This window comes from Ctenopharyngodon idella, chromosome 1 (assembly GCF_019924925.1).
Source record: "Ctenopharyngodon idella isolate HZGC_01 chromosome 1, HZGC01, whole genome shotgun sequence".
NCBI classification, from domain to species: Eukaryota; Metazoa; Chordata; class Actinopteri; order Cypriniformes; family Xenocyprididae; genus Ctenopharyngodon; species Ctenopharyngodon idella.
The window spans coordinates 37,008,500-37,025,373 of record NC_067220.1 but is presented as its reverse complement, the minus strand read 5'-3'; the positions used below and the strand labels follow the sequence as shown (position 1 = coordinate 37,025,373).

Genomic DNA, 16,874 nt, shown 5'->3' with positions numbered 1-16,874 from the left:
TTATTTCTTTCAACATGGGGACAGGAGAGCTGTCAGTCAATAAATGTGAAAAAGTAACTTAGATATTTTGTTGTAAATTGAAAACGTAATGCGTTACTTAACTAAAAGTAATCTGATTACGTAACTCAAGTTACTTCTAATGCATTACCCCCAACACTGGTTGCCACTGTGGTTCAAGTTATTTCTAGGTTGTTTCTAGGTCGTTTCTTAAAGGTTTAGTTCACCTAAAATTTAAAATTATCCCATAATTTACTCACCCTCAAGCCATCCTAGATGTATACGACTTTCTTCTCTTTTTGCCAAACACAATCGGAGTTACAGAGGTCACTCTTCCACTGGAATTCAACTTGCATACAGCCGTTACCGGAAGCCAGTGATTATAGTTTATAAAGTTATAAATATGGATATTTTTCTTACAAAAACTCATCACTTCACTTCAGAAGGCCTTTATTAACCCCATGGAGCTGTATGGATTACTTTTATGATGGATGGATGCACTTTTTTGGGCTTCAAAATCTAAGGTACCATTCACTCCCATTATAAAGCTTGGAAGAGCCAGAATAGTTTTCATTTTTGGGTGAACTAACCCTTTAATGGCCAAAAAGGTTTTAATCTCTAATTGTAAATGCCAATTCACACTGCACTGACAGACAGCAACAAAAACTTCATCAAGTTTTGTTGGATCAGTGTGTTACCACAGTCTGAGTCTGTTGGCATCTGTCGGAGCTTATTTTCACAGATTGAAACATGCTGAATCGGAGTTTAAATGTCTGAGAAGTGACGTACTGTAATCTGGTGACTGTCGGCGTTAGAATGCATCTGACAGTGCAGTGTGAACTGGCCTTAATATGAGCAATAGTAAGAGTGAGGCTTGCCTTAATAAACACATCCTATAATACAAACCAATGTTGCTTGTGTTCCCTTAACAGAGCTGCTGTGTTTGCATGAATCACTCAAGGTAAAGTGTGACTGTGGCACTTGAAGTTGTCATCAACACCGCTGTGACTCACGGCACTCTCTCATCAGCCCTGGTCATATGGACAGTGATAAAATGCCTTTCTCTTCATTTAGCCCGGCCACAGGATCGTGTGAAGAGAATCGTCCATGTGCCCAAACCACACCACACCTAAGTCTGAAACAAGGTCAGTGAAGGGGTATAAATGATAATATGGACCAAGGCTGTATATTGCTCAAACAGCTAAAGGTCAACTGTGGTTTTTCTCAGCTCTGCTCATACCTACATGTATTCATTAAACTTTTTTTTTTTTTTTAAAGGGTTAGTTCACTTCAGAATTAAAATTTCCTGATAATTTACTCACCCCCATGTCATCCAAGATGTTTATGTCTTTCCTCCTGTTTTTCTCAAAGAAATTATGTTTTTTGAGGAAAACATTCCAGGATCTTTCTCCATATAGTGGACTTCAATGGCTACCAATGGGTGGAAGGTTCAAATTGCAGTTTAAATGCAGCTTCAAAGGGCTCTACACGATCCCAGACGAGGAATAAGGTCTTATCTAGCGAAACAATCGTGTATATACAAAAATGTATATACTTTTTAACCACAAATGCTCATCTTGCACTAGCTCTGCGATGCGCCACGCATTACATAATCATGTTGGAAAGGTCACGCATGATGTAGGCGGAAGTACCGCGGTAGGGAGAAAAACGCCATCTCATTTTCTCCTCCAACTTCAAAATCGTCCGACATTGTTGTTTTACTGTTTAACTTAGTCTTTGCACGTTCACTTTGTAAACACTTGCTCGGTACTTCCGCCTACGTCGTGTAGACAAGACCCTTATTTCTCCTCTGGGATCGTGTAGAGCCCTTTGAAGCTGCACCGAAACTGCAATTTGGACCTTCAACCTGTTGTATCCCAGTAAAGTCCACTATATGGAGAAAAATCCTGGAATGTTTACCTCAAAAACCTTAATTTCTTTTTCGACTGAAGAAAGAAAGACATAAACACCTTGGATGACATGGGAGTGAGTAAATTATCAGGAAATTTGATTCTGAAGTGAACTAATTCTTTAAGAAGACAATGGCACTTTAAGTGGTAAATAGTAATATCAGATGTATTTCAACCATTGGAAATCATTGCATGGACCATTGTAAGGATGGTGACCTGCCCTGACCCCTCACATTTTACCCACCTAGACAGCGTTAATCCACCTGATGATCACGCATGAAAAGACAAACTTTTCCTTTATTTATTGCTTTTATGCTTCTGTCACTCATATTGACCTTTATTGTTGTCCTAACAGCTGAGCGGATTATTACGCAAAAGGCCTCTGCAAACATTCTCAAAAGCCAAACAAAACATTTGCAGCGTTTAAAGTGATTTTGCTGGCTTTTTTCTAAATAGACAAAACAAGCAGAACAACCTCTTGGTGTCTGTCTCCGTCTCCTCTTGTGTTCTGGTGTGAAAGCTTATTTTCTTGTTCACCCTTTGGAAACAATGGAGAAAAGATGGCGGCTTTTCACACTCAGCAAAAATCTTTATCGAAATTTGTATTCATCACAATGGTTGTGCTGATACCTTGGACTCCTTTCAGATCTGACATTCAGCTTTAAGATTATGGGGGCAGAGGTTTAAAAAAAATCGTGCGGACATCTGCGAACAAATGATACTAGAGCTTTTCTCACAACTGAGCTATTTTTCTTGCATGTGTGAATAGTTTAGTCAAATTTTTCTTGCATGGAAAAATAAAAACGGATCTCATGTCTTTGTGGTCGCCTAAAACATAAATGAAAATGGCAGCTAGGACAGGAACTTGTGGTAAAAATATGGGTAACACTTTACTTTGATGTCCGCATTAGACATCCTGTTGACCATAAGAAACTTTGCACATACATGTTAACTACCTCTCATTAGAGTATTAGTAGACTGTTTACATAATATTTGCTTACACTTTATTTTGATGCTCCCCAACAGATATTATACTGACTACAAGTTATGCATGTCAACTTATTCTACTAACCCTAACAGTCATACTCAACCAATACTCTAATGAGAGTTAGTTGACATGTATGTGCAACATAGGTAACAGAATGTCTAAAGGGGACCATCAAAATATTGTTTAATTGTCTGTGTGCCTTTTTTTTTTTTTTTTTTTTTTTGCACATATGATACATGGGAGTGTGAAACTAATCATGATGCATAAAATCACCTCTATCTCTTTTTATAGGGAGCTGCAAAACTGCAGAACGCTAGTAAGTGATAAAGACACCCTGTGCATCAGGGTTATCACCTGAGAGAGAGTGGACCCTTCTACGACCTGGTGTTAGAAGACTGTCTGACTACACCCTGACAGAATCCTGGCTGAGAGAAAGAGCCAGACAGCAGACGTTCCTACACACCAATGACTGTTGCATGCATTTCTTTGGTTAGTAGAGTTCCTATACTCGGTGTCTTGTTCTTCATATGTAGATTTCAAAATTAACTAGAATCATTTTCGAAGACTCAGCACAATCTTGGATTCTTCAAAGCTAATGTACATTTACATTAGATGTAGAATTTGAGCCATGCATTAACATTTTATTGACCTTTGGTTTCATTGACCAAATGATGGAAGTCTGGCATATGTCACTAGAGAGAAGTCTGTCGTTTCACTTGAAGGTCAAGTTATGACGCTTAATTTAAGAATTATCAGGTCTTTTTTTTTTTAAATAATGAAATATGCATCAATTTCTCACAATAAGATCAGAACAGGCATTTCGAAAACAGATACAGTGAATTTTCATTTCATATTGACTTTAAAAGGTTAGTTCACCCAAAAAATGAAAATTATCCCATGATTTACTGATCCTCAAGCCATCCTAGGTGTATATGACTATCTTCTTTCAGATGAACACAGTCGGAGATATATTTAAAAATATCCTTAGTCCTCCAAGGTTTATAATGGTTGTGAATGGGGGCCTGCATTTTGAACAAAAAAAAAAAATGCATCCATCCATAATCAAAGTAATCCATACAGCTCAAGTGGATTAATAAAGGCCTTTTGAAGCAAAGCGATGCGATTTTGTAAGCTTATGATAATCCTACATCCTACGTCATACATCATGTCACGGGTTACTCATTTGGCGCAAGTCGAGTTGCACAGTATGCGTACGGTTGTCCACCGGAAACTAGTTATTTGAGTTTAAATAGTTTTAAATATGAATATTTTTCTTACAAAAATGCCTCGCTTTGCTTCAAAAGGCCTTAATTAACCCACTGGAGCCATATGGATTACTTTTATTATGGATTAATGCATTTTTTGTTGTTGTTCAAAATGCGGGCCCCCATTCACTACCATTATAAACCTTGGAGGACTAAGGATATTTTTAAATATATCTCCTATTGTGTTCGTCTGAAAGAAGATAGTCATATACACCTAGGATGGCTTGAGGGTGAGTAAATCTGGGATAATTTTCATTTTTGGGTGAACTATCCCTTTAAGTGATGTATGAACAAAAAAAAAAAAAAAATGGACACAAAACCTCAATGAACTCTGGTTTGAATTGACGATTTCCCCCTTTTTAACCTCATTTGACATTCCATGTTCTTTACTTTTCTTTTAGCGTCTCTTTGTGACTTGTGACCACTCTACCTTCCGTCTTTCTATTGTATTGCCATAGGCCTTTCTTTCCTCTTGCTGTACCCTAACCAACGTGTACACACACAGGAAGTCTCATATCCATTTCCTTTGAGATTGGACAGAACAATTGATCACCTTTTCTCCACCCTTTCTCCTGCCAATTCAGTATCATAGGTGGTGCATTAAAGGCCATGGAAAGCTTGGACTCTTGGTAAGGGTGTGGTTAGATAGATGTTTGTTACAATACTTCCAGGAAAATAACTATTTTAAACCCTAATGCTATGTATGTGGACACCTTGTCTTCCGGTACATTCCGGGTCTTGGAGGTTATCATTTAGCCACACTTATGGATGTTTAGGATTTTATTATCCAGAAACCAAGAAAGATTGGACAATGTCCCAGTGAAGGCCCAATATTAGATTTCCATAAAGAGCTAATCTTTATTAACTGGAAGTTTGTCAGCTCTAACAATGGGTCAACCAAACCCAGCAGTTAAGATACGCCAAGAGTGTTCTCCATTGTATTCCAAGCAGTTCTGCTGCTCTAGAAAGTGGCACACAGAGATATGATGAAATAATTCTAAAATTTAATGTAATATGGCTTCATTCACTCTTCAGTCTCCCACGTGGAATGGAAGTGAACTGAATCAGGTAAATCCTCCTTATTGTAGCTGGTATCTCTGGTATGCACAAAGAACAGAGAAGAGAGACACACATTGGATCCATCAAATGGCTGGCGCTGGAATAGGGATTAATGGGGATTACCACAGAAGAACAAGAGGATAGGCACCACTGTCAAACCATGCAGGAGTTCTCTGAGTCTGGAGCAATATTTAGAAATCAAACCTACTTTTAAACTAAATCTAGTAGATTGAGTTAATATTTCTCACAAAGACATTAAATAACCCCATGAGGTACATCTATTCTGTACAAATGTGTAGTCCAGCTGGAAAGGCCAATATAAGTTGTGTTTTGGATGTTGCCTTCCAAAATGGGATGAAGTGAACTGATTTTCCAAACTAACTTAACTAGCACGACTTCCTTGGTCAACCACCAGTAATTAAAAGATGATGTAAGTGGTTTGTAAGTCCACCAGCTAGACCAGGGGTGTCCAATCCTGTTTCTGGCAGGCCAACGTCCTGCACACTTTAGCACCAATCTGTTCCAAGACACTTGCCTGAAAGTTTCTAGTGAGTCTGAATAGCTTGATTAGCTGGTTCAGGCATTTAATTATGGTTGGAGCTAAACTCTGCAGGACAGTGGCCCTCCTGGAGCAGGTTTGAACACCCCTGAGCTAGACCAACAAAAACATGTGTAGACCAGCATTTCAGCAAGTGGGTTCTTAGATAAAACATGGCTGTAGGACTATGGCTGGAAAAGCAATACTTTTTTAGTAATTCAGAACTTAACAAATTCCAAGTGAGATAAAGACTCAATCATTTTAGGTACACCTACACTGTCGCACTCATTTTGCCTTAGTTATCCAACAGATTCGTACAGTTTTTGTGTACTGAGATTGAGAGCATACAGTATGTGTTTCCCCCTACTTTTTCCCCTACTGCTACCTATATGCTAATGCTACCCTTTCACTGTATCCTACTTAGTTTTATGGCAGTCAGCTAAATTGTCCCTCAGGAGCAGGAAACGTGGTGTAACAGCATGTAGGCAGATCCCTGTAAGATAACTTTGTTTGAGGGATGGTCCAATGCTTAGCCATAGCCTGGGGCCTGCTTCATTCGCACAATCTGGGATCATGCCTCAATGCGCACGTTTAATAGACACAGCGGACTTCATAATGACATCATGCCTTTGTTTGAAATCCCAACACCCATTCACCACTCTGCTGTTGGCTTAGGCTGCCAGCGCCAGCAATATCAACAAGTAGCACCTTTAAATGAAGGCTCCAGGTTCAAGCTAACATGAGGACTGTCTGCTCCAACTTTTTGTGTACTCTGTGCAGATGGTGTTGAGCTACTTGTGTAGGGCTCTGTTTGAAAACCCCATGTAAGAGTTGACTTTAGACATGTACTAGGTGAGCCTTGCAAAGGTAAGGATAGAATACATGGTTTATTTATTGTCAGGCTACATCAGTTGCCAAACTGGTCAGTAGATGCTTAAAACCTGCTGGTCTCGGCTTTTCTCCGAGCCTTGTTTTTACTGGTTTTAGAGGGGTTTGGGGCACTTGTCAGACTGGGAGACTAGATTGTCGACCAGCTTAAACCAGCTAAGGCTTGAGATGGTCTTAAGTAATAGCAGAAATCGGGAAAATTCCCATGTACTTGTATAATACGGTGCGATCAATCCAGTCACTGAAGCATCTCAGTCCTAATCTCAGATCCTTCACTGTTGATTCAGTTATTTTCTTTTGTTAAAATTATAGTTGAGGGGTATTTTTAGTGCATTCTATCTTTAGTAAATGGAACAGGGTCATTGGGGTTATCCTGTTAGACTTGTATAATAGCAATAGATGTTTTAACACCTACTTGGGATTCATTCAAGAGGACTTAGTAGTGTTTAATATGAAAACAATTTTGCATACATGCAAATGCCCTGCCTCCGCCCTCCAAACATTCACATAACCACCCACCCACTGAACATCATTCTTTAGTATCAGCCAATGGCAATGCTTAGTCCATGATGTCATTTCAAGAGCACATTCCAGTTGGATAAAAAATGGCCCACACGAGCTAAAGCATTGTTTAGAGAGGGATTATTGGTTGTGGTTCTGACTAATTAGACTTGATACATTTGAGTCAAGAAGCATGTGTAAAACTTTGCTTGACCTACTGTTTTAAAAGTTATATATTTACATTTTGTTTTAAATCCAAATGCATGCCCCCTTTCATGACTTGTAATGCAAAAAATAAATCTGGCACCAGTTTACCATAGGGAACTATCATCAATTTCATGATAACATGGTGTTTTTTAGTCATGCCCTGATGCGTTATGATGTCACATGAAATACAAATGAATAAATAAATACAAATAAGACTAATTTCTCTTGATTAAGTTTGATATCACTAGTAGTGTTATCAACCAGATATCATAAACTCTAAATATATAGGGTGAATGCAGGTTGATTGAGACACTTTTTGCCATTTAGATGACTGGGAAAAAGTGTCCCAATCAACCTGAATTCACCCTATATATTTAGAGTTTATGATATCTGGTTGATTGAGACACTTTTTGCCATTTAGATGACTGGGAAAAAGTGTCCCAATCAACCAGATATCATAAACTCTAAATATATAGGGTGAATTCAGGTTGATTGGGACACTTTTTCCCAGTGATCTAAATGGCAAAAAGTGTCTCAATCACCCTGAATTCACCCTATAAAAAGGAACATTTAAATGTTTGCTTGGGATTGGGGTTGGTATTTTGAAAAAGTGAAGTTTAAAGAACCATATAATAGTTTGTTGCTATTTTTACAAACTAGCCTGTTGCTAGCTTTTAAGCTATTATAGCCTTCAAAAAATAACAATGAGACCACTTTCTCTGATGGTTTTAGCATTTAGCATAACATTAGCCTGGTGCATTTTGGAGTAAAAATGTACATGTGAACAAATGATGGTTTTCTTTTATGAAAAGCCCACCTTATCACGTCAGTGCTCACTTCCTGTAAGTTAAAGAAATGTTTCTGAGAACTGTGACCAAAGATAGATGAATGATAACACTGCTAGTTCAAACTCAAGTGACAGTGTAGTGAAACTAATAATCATGTTTTAATTAGCACCATGTCAAGTTTACACTTTTAAAATTGCCGTTTTCCCAATGCCAGTGTCACATACATTCCCATTTGTGTTTGTGAATCCTATTGTGTTACGCGTCACCATGCGTCGCCCTCTGAATAAAGGCTGTCTGGCTCCCAGCTTAAATATTGCAGCAAACTAAAAACCAACCATCAGACTGGATTCATTCACTTCTGCTCACTCGGGCGACAAGGATTGGAGGCCATAGGTGGGAACCAGAGAGCAAAAAGTTCACTTCACACCACAGTGTGCCAAGAGAAGGGGGAACACACATACTCTGGAGCTCTTACTGTGGCAAGTTGCCCATTTTATACTGTTTACCTATATTGCGGTTTGTTCTATATAGAACATAAAGCTATGCATTTGATTCAGTTGTAGAGAATTTTGACTCCTTTTTTTTAGCGTTGTTTTGTGACTTGTTTGGCTTGTTTTGCTAGACTGGGGTGGAAACATGTACAGTGTCATTGTTTGATTTGATTATCTTTCAAACTCTAGATAATTATCAGATGGTACTGATGCTGTAAACAAATTCTATCATAAACGAAATGACCTTTACAACAGTACATTGTTTTGGGACAATCTAAAATCATGAAGTGTAACTTGAGTTGTAGTTTCCCAAATTTCAGTACAAAAACATTTTCGCATCTCTGCCTGCTTTCAAACATCTCTTTTGTTTGTTCCGCAGTGCTGACAGTCAACCATGGGTGACTGGAGTTTCTTGGGCAACATCCTCGAGGAAGTAAATGAGCATTCGACGGTAATCGGTAGGGTGTGGCTCACGGTCCTCTTCATCTTTCGAATCCTCATCTTGGGCACAGCCGCGGAGTTCGTGTGGGGCGACGAGCAATCGGATTACGTGTGCAACACGCAGCAGCCGGGTTGCGAGAACGTTTGCTACGACGAGGCATTCCCCATCTCGCACATTCGCCTGTGGGTACTCCAGATCATCTTTGTTTCCACACCCTCTTTGGTGTACGTGGGCCATGCTGTCCACCATGTACACATGGAGGAGAAGCGCAAGGAACGGGAGGAGGCTGAGCTCAACAGGCAGCAAGAGATGAACGAGGAGAGGCTGCCGCTCGCGCCCGATCAGGGAAGCGTCCGTACGGCCAAAGAGACGAGCACAAAGGGCAGCAAGAAGTTTCGTCTAGAGGGCACTCTCTTGAGGACCTATATCTGCCACATTATCTTCAAGACTCTCTTTGAGGTAGGCTTCGTGGTGGGCCAGTACTACTTGTATGGCTTCCGAATTCTGCCGCTGTACAAGTGCAGCCGTTGGCCGTGCCCAAACACGGTTGACTGCTTCGTCTCAAGACCTACAGAGAAAACCGTTTTCATCATCTTCATGTTAGCCGTGGCCTGTGTCTCGCTTTTCCTCAACTTTGTGGAAATCAGCCATTTAGGCTTGAAAAAGATCCACTGTGTGTTCCGTAAACCGGTGCGGCCGCAAGTCGAGGGACCAGGGGCAGCCGAGAAGGCCTTGCCTTCCATAGCAGCCTCCTCCATCCAGAAAGCCAAAGGCTACAAGTTGCTAGAGGAGGACAGAGCCACGTCGCACTTCTTCCCCCTGACTGAGGTAGGGGGGATGGAGGCTGGCCGGCTGCCGGCTCCGTACGAGCCATTTGAGGAGAAATTGGACGAGCCGACCACACCTAAAAAAGACGTGTCTAAGGTGTACGATGAAACGCTGCCCTCCTACGCCCAGACGACCGTGATAGGACCGAGTGTAGCGGCGGGAGTTCTACGAAGGGATGAAGATGAGGACGAGATGGCCGTCGAAGCCGACGTGGAAGCCAGCGAGACGATAGAAGACACGCGACCGCTCAGCAGCCTGAGCAAGGCCAGCAGTCGGGCAAGGTCAGATGATTTGACGGTATAAATAATATAGAACTGGATTGGAAGAGCAGCAGTATAAATTGTAGTTTTGGGAAAAGCGTAGAAAGTAACAACGAGTGAGAGAATGAAAGAGGTGCCTTTAGGCAACTGCGACGACATTTATAATACCAGCTTGTAATTTTGAGGAAGAAAACAATTGAAAAAAAAAATAATGCTGTGCAATTTTCATGAGGAAACTTGAGAGCTTGATTCATTTTTTTATACAGCAGTATTTTTTGTACTGTTTATATCAAACAGTTAACAAACCAAAGTTAGAGATCTGCAGCAGCTAGATCTACGTCGGGAGGAGTTGGGGGAACTTATTTAGCAAAAACGTGCTGTTTTTTAAAAGTAACATTTTCTATCCAGAATTTTACTTATCGAAGGTGAGATTCTGATGTTTACATTTTTGGATTAGCCATTAGCTGAATGTTGTATGTGATATTTTGTTATTATTCTGATAAGAAAAACTGTCAGGGCATCATCCTTTTCACCTCAACGATTTCAACCACACATGATGATAAATAATCAATCTTATTTTGATTTGTATGTGAATGGTACTGTAATGGATAGGTGTATGTGTGAGGTGAAACATGCTGATAGTTTCGTTGCACAGTCGTTCATCATGGCATACTAGCAAAATATAGACTATTTATTTAAAAGAAAGACCACCGCTGATAAACGTTAAACATAATACCTTGTTTCTCGTTTCAGTAACTTACATTAGGAGTCTCTTGATTTCATAAACCATAATAGGTTAGAGTGTCTCTAGCAATAACTGTAATAATAATTGCATTAGCCATAGAAAAGATTGTAGGCCACATTCTTTCTAGTCTCTCTGCGCATGCAGCCATGATGATGATGATAAAGATCATGCCCAATCAGCACAAAGTATTGTTCAACAAGAGACAATAAAACAACATTACATGACATGTCACCACAGGCAGTCTGACATACTTGATGTTGTTGGGAACAACATTTTCACACTTTTGCCCTCCATGATGCTTCATTTAAATTCAAAATATATTAATGGGCAAGAACAGAAGCATTTCGCCCCTTTATTGACTTACCATTTGTAGCAGAGACATGTCTTTTGTTTTAAACTATGCCTTAGAATTTAGTATGATATATAGAAGAAAAAAATGTCATGTAAGAGTTTCAGCTTCCAATGATTTATTATTTATTGTAATTATTACTCCTGGCCAATTAAATTGTCCCTTTGTTTGTAAAACATCCACAGTTCTACCAAAGTCATAACACATAATTTACCGAAACTTATAAAAAAATCTTCATTTCACGTCAAATGAGTGTTTATGATAACAGGTATGTCAAAAGAGTTAAAACTACCTGCATTTTTTTCATTTCTTTTCTCCTCTACCCTGCTAATGGTTTCATATTAATTTGGTTTCGAATGTAAAATTGTTTCATTTTATGTTGTTGCCATGAAGAGAAGATAAACTTTTCCAGAACCCAAAGAAGTGACTGGAACTAGAATCGAAAGGCAAATTTTCTGTACTTTTTAGTGGCTATATATTGTATGTGAAGGTGATTTCGCCAAGTACATGTTCCTGGATCAACATTTCAATCAACCAATCAGATTTGAGGGACAAGTTTACAGTTTATGTCAAGTTTAGGCTTACAACCAGGGTTAGGTGCTTAGTGTTATTTACCTATAATTTCCCTCTGATTTTAGGGATAAGCTATGGGTAGGGTTAGGTTTAAGGGTAGGGATATGGTTAGGACTACATTTTCGGACAGGAATGCTGTTCCAGGATCAACAAAATATGTTGACCCAGGAACGTCTTACTTGGCAAAATCACACTGACCATTATTTAATGGCTAAAACACAAGATGCTTGGGCAGACTGTAAATTTCACACGTAAACAGCAAAGGTCATAAAGTAGGTCAAATAAAAATGGCAGAAGTAAGACAACCCTGACAAACAGAGGAACGGTTATCATTTTGCCTCCTAGTTACTGTACTAATGTGAAGGATGGCACTGTTTATTCACAAAGCAGATGTTTAACAGCAGTCATTAAAGGGTTTGTCTCCTCTGTTTTGTGTCTCTGATAAACAGTTCTTCACTGTCTTTTTTTCTGAGAGCTGGTTTGTGGAAACAACAATGAAACGGTGAGGGTTGTTACTGATAAGATAAGAGCATGAGATTACTTCCTAGACAAGCTTGCTTTCAATATCTGCAAAATTCAAATCGAAACAGCCCCAGTGATGCACACCAGCACAAGGGTTACGGCAGAGGACTGGTTCTACATTTCACTGTAGTCACAGAGTTTGAGCAGACAGTGATCAACAGTTTGCCAAATCATAAAAGAACATATCAGATTTCAGGATATGAGAGTAAATCTGATTGATTATTGGTACTTAACTGTGGTTTTCAATGGCAAATTGTTCTGATAAGTAACTTCAAGGCCTTCTGGCCTTTTTTTTTTTCTCTTTTACACATCATTTATGATTTCTTGAAAAAACAAAACACTTTTGTTTTTTACTAATTTGTAGTCCTTTACTGCAGAAATGATTGTCAGTTGAAACCTGTGGATATAGCCAATAAAAGGTCATGTGTGGTCAACAAGACTGTCTGCCAGTATTTATTAATATCACAGTGTTATAATTCACACCCTCAACACAAACAAGTTGACATATAGAGATCTCTCTCACACACACATTTAACTCTAAGTGGATATGATTTTTATTTAGTAGAATATTCATATATACAATCTATTAATAATATTAAACACACATACATATATATGTATATATATATATATACATGCATACATAACACACACCTCTCTCTCTCTCTATATATATATATGTGTATACACACACACACACACACACACATACATATATATATATATATATATATATATATATATATATATACATACATACATATACATGCATATATGATTATTATGGATTATAGAGTAAACATGAATAAAGTAATTTTTAAATTACTTTTTTTGCATTGAATTTTCATATGTAATCTATAATATACAGATATATAAATATTTCCATTTTTTATTTATAGATTACATTGATTTATTTTTTCCCCAGCTGAGAACATCTCCAGAAGGGAGCTTTCATTAGATTTAGCTTACTTCATGGGTATCTTTTTGCCTTCAAAGTTATTGTTAATTACGTTTTACATGCAAATCAACAAGGATAAAAGTACTTAAAACCATCAGAAACAAACTACTATTTAAAGCATCCAAACTGCATGAATATGATAATAATTCAGAGTACTACCTCCTGATACATAATTGCACCATGGTACTTCCACAGTCCCTTTTGTAAGCTCCAGTCGAGACTCAGAACACGTCTGCTGCTCTCTTGTGGTCATTTGGTGAACTATTTTAATTCCGTTATAAAACAGTATGAGAACAAAAAAGAAATATCGGCAAATAGGCTAAGGTTTGAAAGGGTAAAGATGTTGTTTTGGACATGTGAAAACTATACAGTATCTGATTAATTAATAAGAGTGCGGTGGCGCAAGTTTAATGATGTTGCGTTCAAGTCCTCCTGGAAAGATCGTAAGTAGGAGCTGGGAAGTTGTGTTTACGACGTCAGGTGCGTTCAAGTCACTTTCGTTGGAGCAAGATGGCGGTGTACCTTCTATTAATTAACTACACAAAAATACACCAAGATTTTTAAACTCCACTTGTTGAAATTAGGAATAAAGAATGTGCATCAGGTGTGTTTTGCTTTTTTATGTTTTTAATTAATTTAAAAGGCTTTATAGTTACATATTATATTGTTATACTACAATTATATTTTGTGCTGGCAATTAGCTTATTTTGTTGTAAATAAAAAAGCCTAATAAAGGTCACTGCTGGCTGCCTTCATGTGCTATGGGCAATTTGATAATTCCCACTTCTGAAGTCGTGATTACGAAATGGGAGGGAGTTCATGTGCAATTTTTACCTAGGAAACTCATATTTACGATAATTCTGAGAGCGCGTGAAGGCAGCATAAGTACCTGTAAATATTGTGGTAGGCCTATTCTTTTCACTGACATGCTCCCAACTCCTGGGGCTTAAAGATAATCCCGAGCTACCCACTCATGTTTATGACTTTTTGGTGGCGTTCATGTGCGTTCAGCTCATAAATATGATATTTCCAACGTGACTTGAACGCATACTGGTCTCGAGTCCCATGGAGGAGCTCCGGAAGGACAGAAGGAGGAGTGACGAAGACTAGAGAGGACCAGGCCTGTTTATATGCGGCAGTCGTCCATGAGGGGCTGCTGCTTTGCTTTCGTTTTGTTGTTTGTTTATTTTGTGATTAAAGTTTTACGTTGACCGTTTGCCGGTCCCACATCCTTCTTTCCTGAACTTGAACATCGTTAGACTTCAATGCTCACTGCAACTATAAAAGTAAATAAATACTTTTGTAACACTAGAACAGCAAAGCCATGTGGTATTAGGCTACTTAGTTTTTTTGTTTTAGTATTGTTTTAGTTTTGCTTCTTGTTTTATTTATAATTACGTTTTTCTACAGTGAATTCTGAAGGTGTGAAAATTTGAAGAGCATTTCCTGTGTGAGGCTGCTGGTAGGAAATGTGAGAATAGGCCACCACAATGCGGCATAACAAACAGACTCGCGCTGCAGCTGCAAGGCTTATCAACTAGTCGATATCAGAGGGTGAGTTTTACTGTCCGTCTTCATTGATTTAATCACAGAGAAGATTTTATCTAGTTTTATAAGAGGAAACACCAGAGCAGAAGTATTCTCACCAATCTATAATACTACTCTAATACTACTTTGTAGTATGCCATCTTGAATTCAGCAGATGAGTGGATAACAATGGGTTCCAATCTTTCCTCTAATAGTACAGGTGAGTTGAGACTGTGATTACTTTGAACTAAAGTGAAACTTTAATTTTGAAATTAGAAGTCTTCAGTGCTGTTATGAACAACATGGAATAAAATCTAGCTTCAAGAGGAAAAGTAATAGTGGCTTTAAAAATACAGAGCAGACATTAAAATATGTCTAAATTATTATTATTATTATTATTATTTTATTTTTTGTAGGTCCTGCGCAGTCTCACAGTTGGTCGAAACTAGCCAGCATTTCAACAGTGGTCGTGTTGACTGTGCTTTGGTGTTTTGTTTTTCTTCTGGTATTCATTATCTGCTTATTTTTATTGAAAACTCGAGATGAGGTAAAATATTTTTATATATTATATTCACATAACTGTGGCAAATGCAAAGGACAGCAATGCATTTATATATAGACAAACAGGGAGACTGATTATTAATTGGTTATTGTCTCTTTCTAAAAGGTCGCAAACGCAGATGTCTCTTTAAATGAGGTATGAATTTTGAGAACTCACACCTCTGTGCTGCTGTCAAACCTCAACCCTCTATTTAGTATCTATATTTGCAAAAAGGTTATTCAATTGTGCTTTGCCTTTATTTTCAGGTCTCTGAAAAGACGAAGAAAAGACAAAATCATAAAAGTTACAAAGAGAGGGTAAACTCAGTTTACTATGAGTGGTTTAGGGATTCCTCACCGCCGAAGAAACCCATTAATTTAGAGACATACGAAATGGTAGATATGTCTTAATGCAGTTATAAGTGCAAGCACTAGCAAAAGACTTTTTTTTTCTAACATGCAATGCAGACAATTATTATAAAATCTGCTGAAATAAAAATCAGTATTGTTTTGTTTTCACTTGTCATGATAATCCAGCAGAAGGCGCTGTTGCATTAAATCAGTAATGGATGCAGTTACATATATGTATATATATATATATATATATATATATATATATATATATATATAATTTTATAAATATATAAAAGGTTCACCCCAAAAATGATGATTCTGTCATCATTTACTCCATGTCGTTCCAAACCTATTTGACTTTTTCTTCTGTGGAACATAAAAGAAGATATTTTGAGAAATGTCTGTTTTTTTGTCCATACAATGGAAGTCAATAGTCACCTAAAATGTTTGGTTACCAACATTAAATATCTTCATTTGTGTTTCAGAGAGAAAAGAAAGTCATACATGTATAGAACAGCATGATTACTGGACAGATTGAAGAAGTTTGTGTATATTCAAATATACATTTCTTCCACAATTATAAGACCTCTAGCAGAAAGTTACATTTTTTATTATAAAGGCAAAACATTTGCATAATTAAGCATGATTAGCATAATATAGGAATTTTTAATCCTTAAAATAACACTCCACTTTTTTTGAAAATAGGCTCATTTTCCAACTCCAGTAGAGTTAAACAGTTGAATTTTACCGTTTTCGAATCCATTCAGCCGATCTCTGGGTCTGGCGGTACCACTTTTAGCATAGCTTAGCATAGTTCTTTGAATCTGATTAGACCGTTAGCATCTCGTTAAAATCACAACTTTTCATTTTCCGTCGGTCTTAGTACACGATGTAACTACAGAAGAGTCAAGTTTTAAATAGGAAAAATATTGAAACTCTTTGGTCATTTTTTAACGAGATGCTAACGGTCTAATCAGATTCAATGAACTATGCTAAGCTATGCTAAAAGTGATACCGCCAGACCCGGAGATCGGCTGAATGGATTCGAAAACGGTAAAACTCAACTGTTTAACTCTAGGGGAGTTGGAAAATGAGCCTATTTTCAAAAAAAAGTTGAGTGTTCCTTTAAACATTAATTTATTAG

General features: G+C 37.9%; 1 protein-coding gene and 1 long non-coding RNA gene across 3 annotated transcripts; both read left to right on the top strand.

Moving 5' to 3' along the window:
* The first annotated feature begins 230 nt into the window (after positions 1-230).
* gja8b (gap junction protein alpha 8 paralog b) lies at positions 231-12,775 on the top strand. Of its 2 annotated transcripts, XM_051909346.1 has the most exons (3): positions 231-1,142; positions 3,187-3,384; positions 9,012-12,775. In XM_051909346.1, exon 3 carries the CDS (start codon positions 9,027-9,029, stop codon positions 10,203-10,205), a length of 1,179 nt encoding a protein of 392 aa, XP_051765306.1. In that variant the 5' UTR covers positions 231-1,142; positions 3,187-3,384; positions 9,012-9,026; the 3' UTR covers positions 10,206-12,775. The 2 variants fall into 2 exon arrangements, with proteins under 2 accessions (XP_051765306.1, XP_051765314.1); XM_051909354.1 differs by lacking the exon at positions 231-1,142 and having other exon boundaries at positions 2,742-3,384.
* Positions 12,776-14,744: 1,969 nt separating this feature from the next.
* Positions 14,745-16,717, top strand: LOC127513455 (uncharacterized). The gene is made up of 5 exons (XR_007930407.1): positions 14,745-14,863; positions 14,990-15,056; positions 15,253-15,383; positions 15,504-15,533; positions 15,644-16,717. It is a non-coding gene; the product is annotated as an uncharacterized LOC127513455 (long non-coding RNA).
* Positions 16,718-16,874: the final 157 nt, after the last annotated feature.

Bases quoted from the DNA above. Each gene is read 5' to 3' on its own strand.
- gja8b (XM_051909346.1), top strand. From the start codon at position 9,027: ATGGGTGACTGGAGTTTCTTGGGCAACATCCTCGAGGAAGTAAATGAG.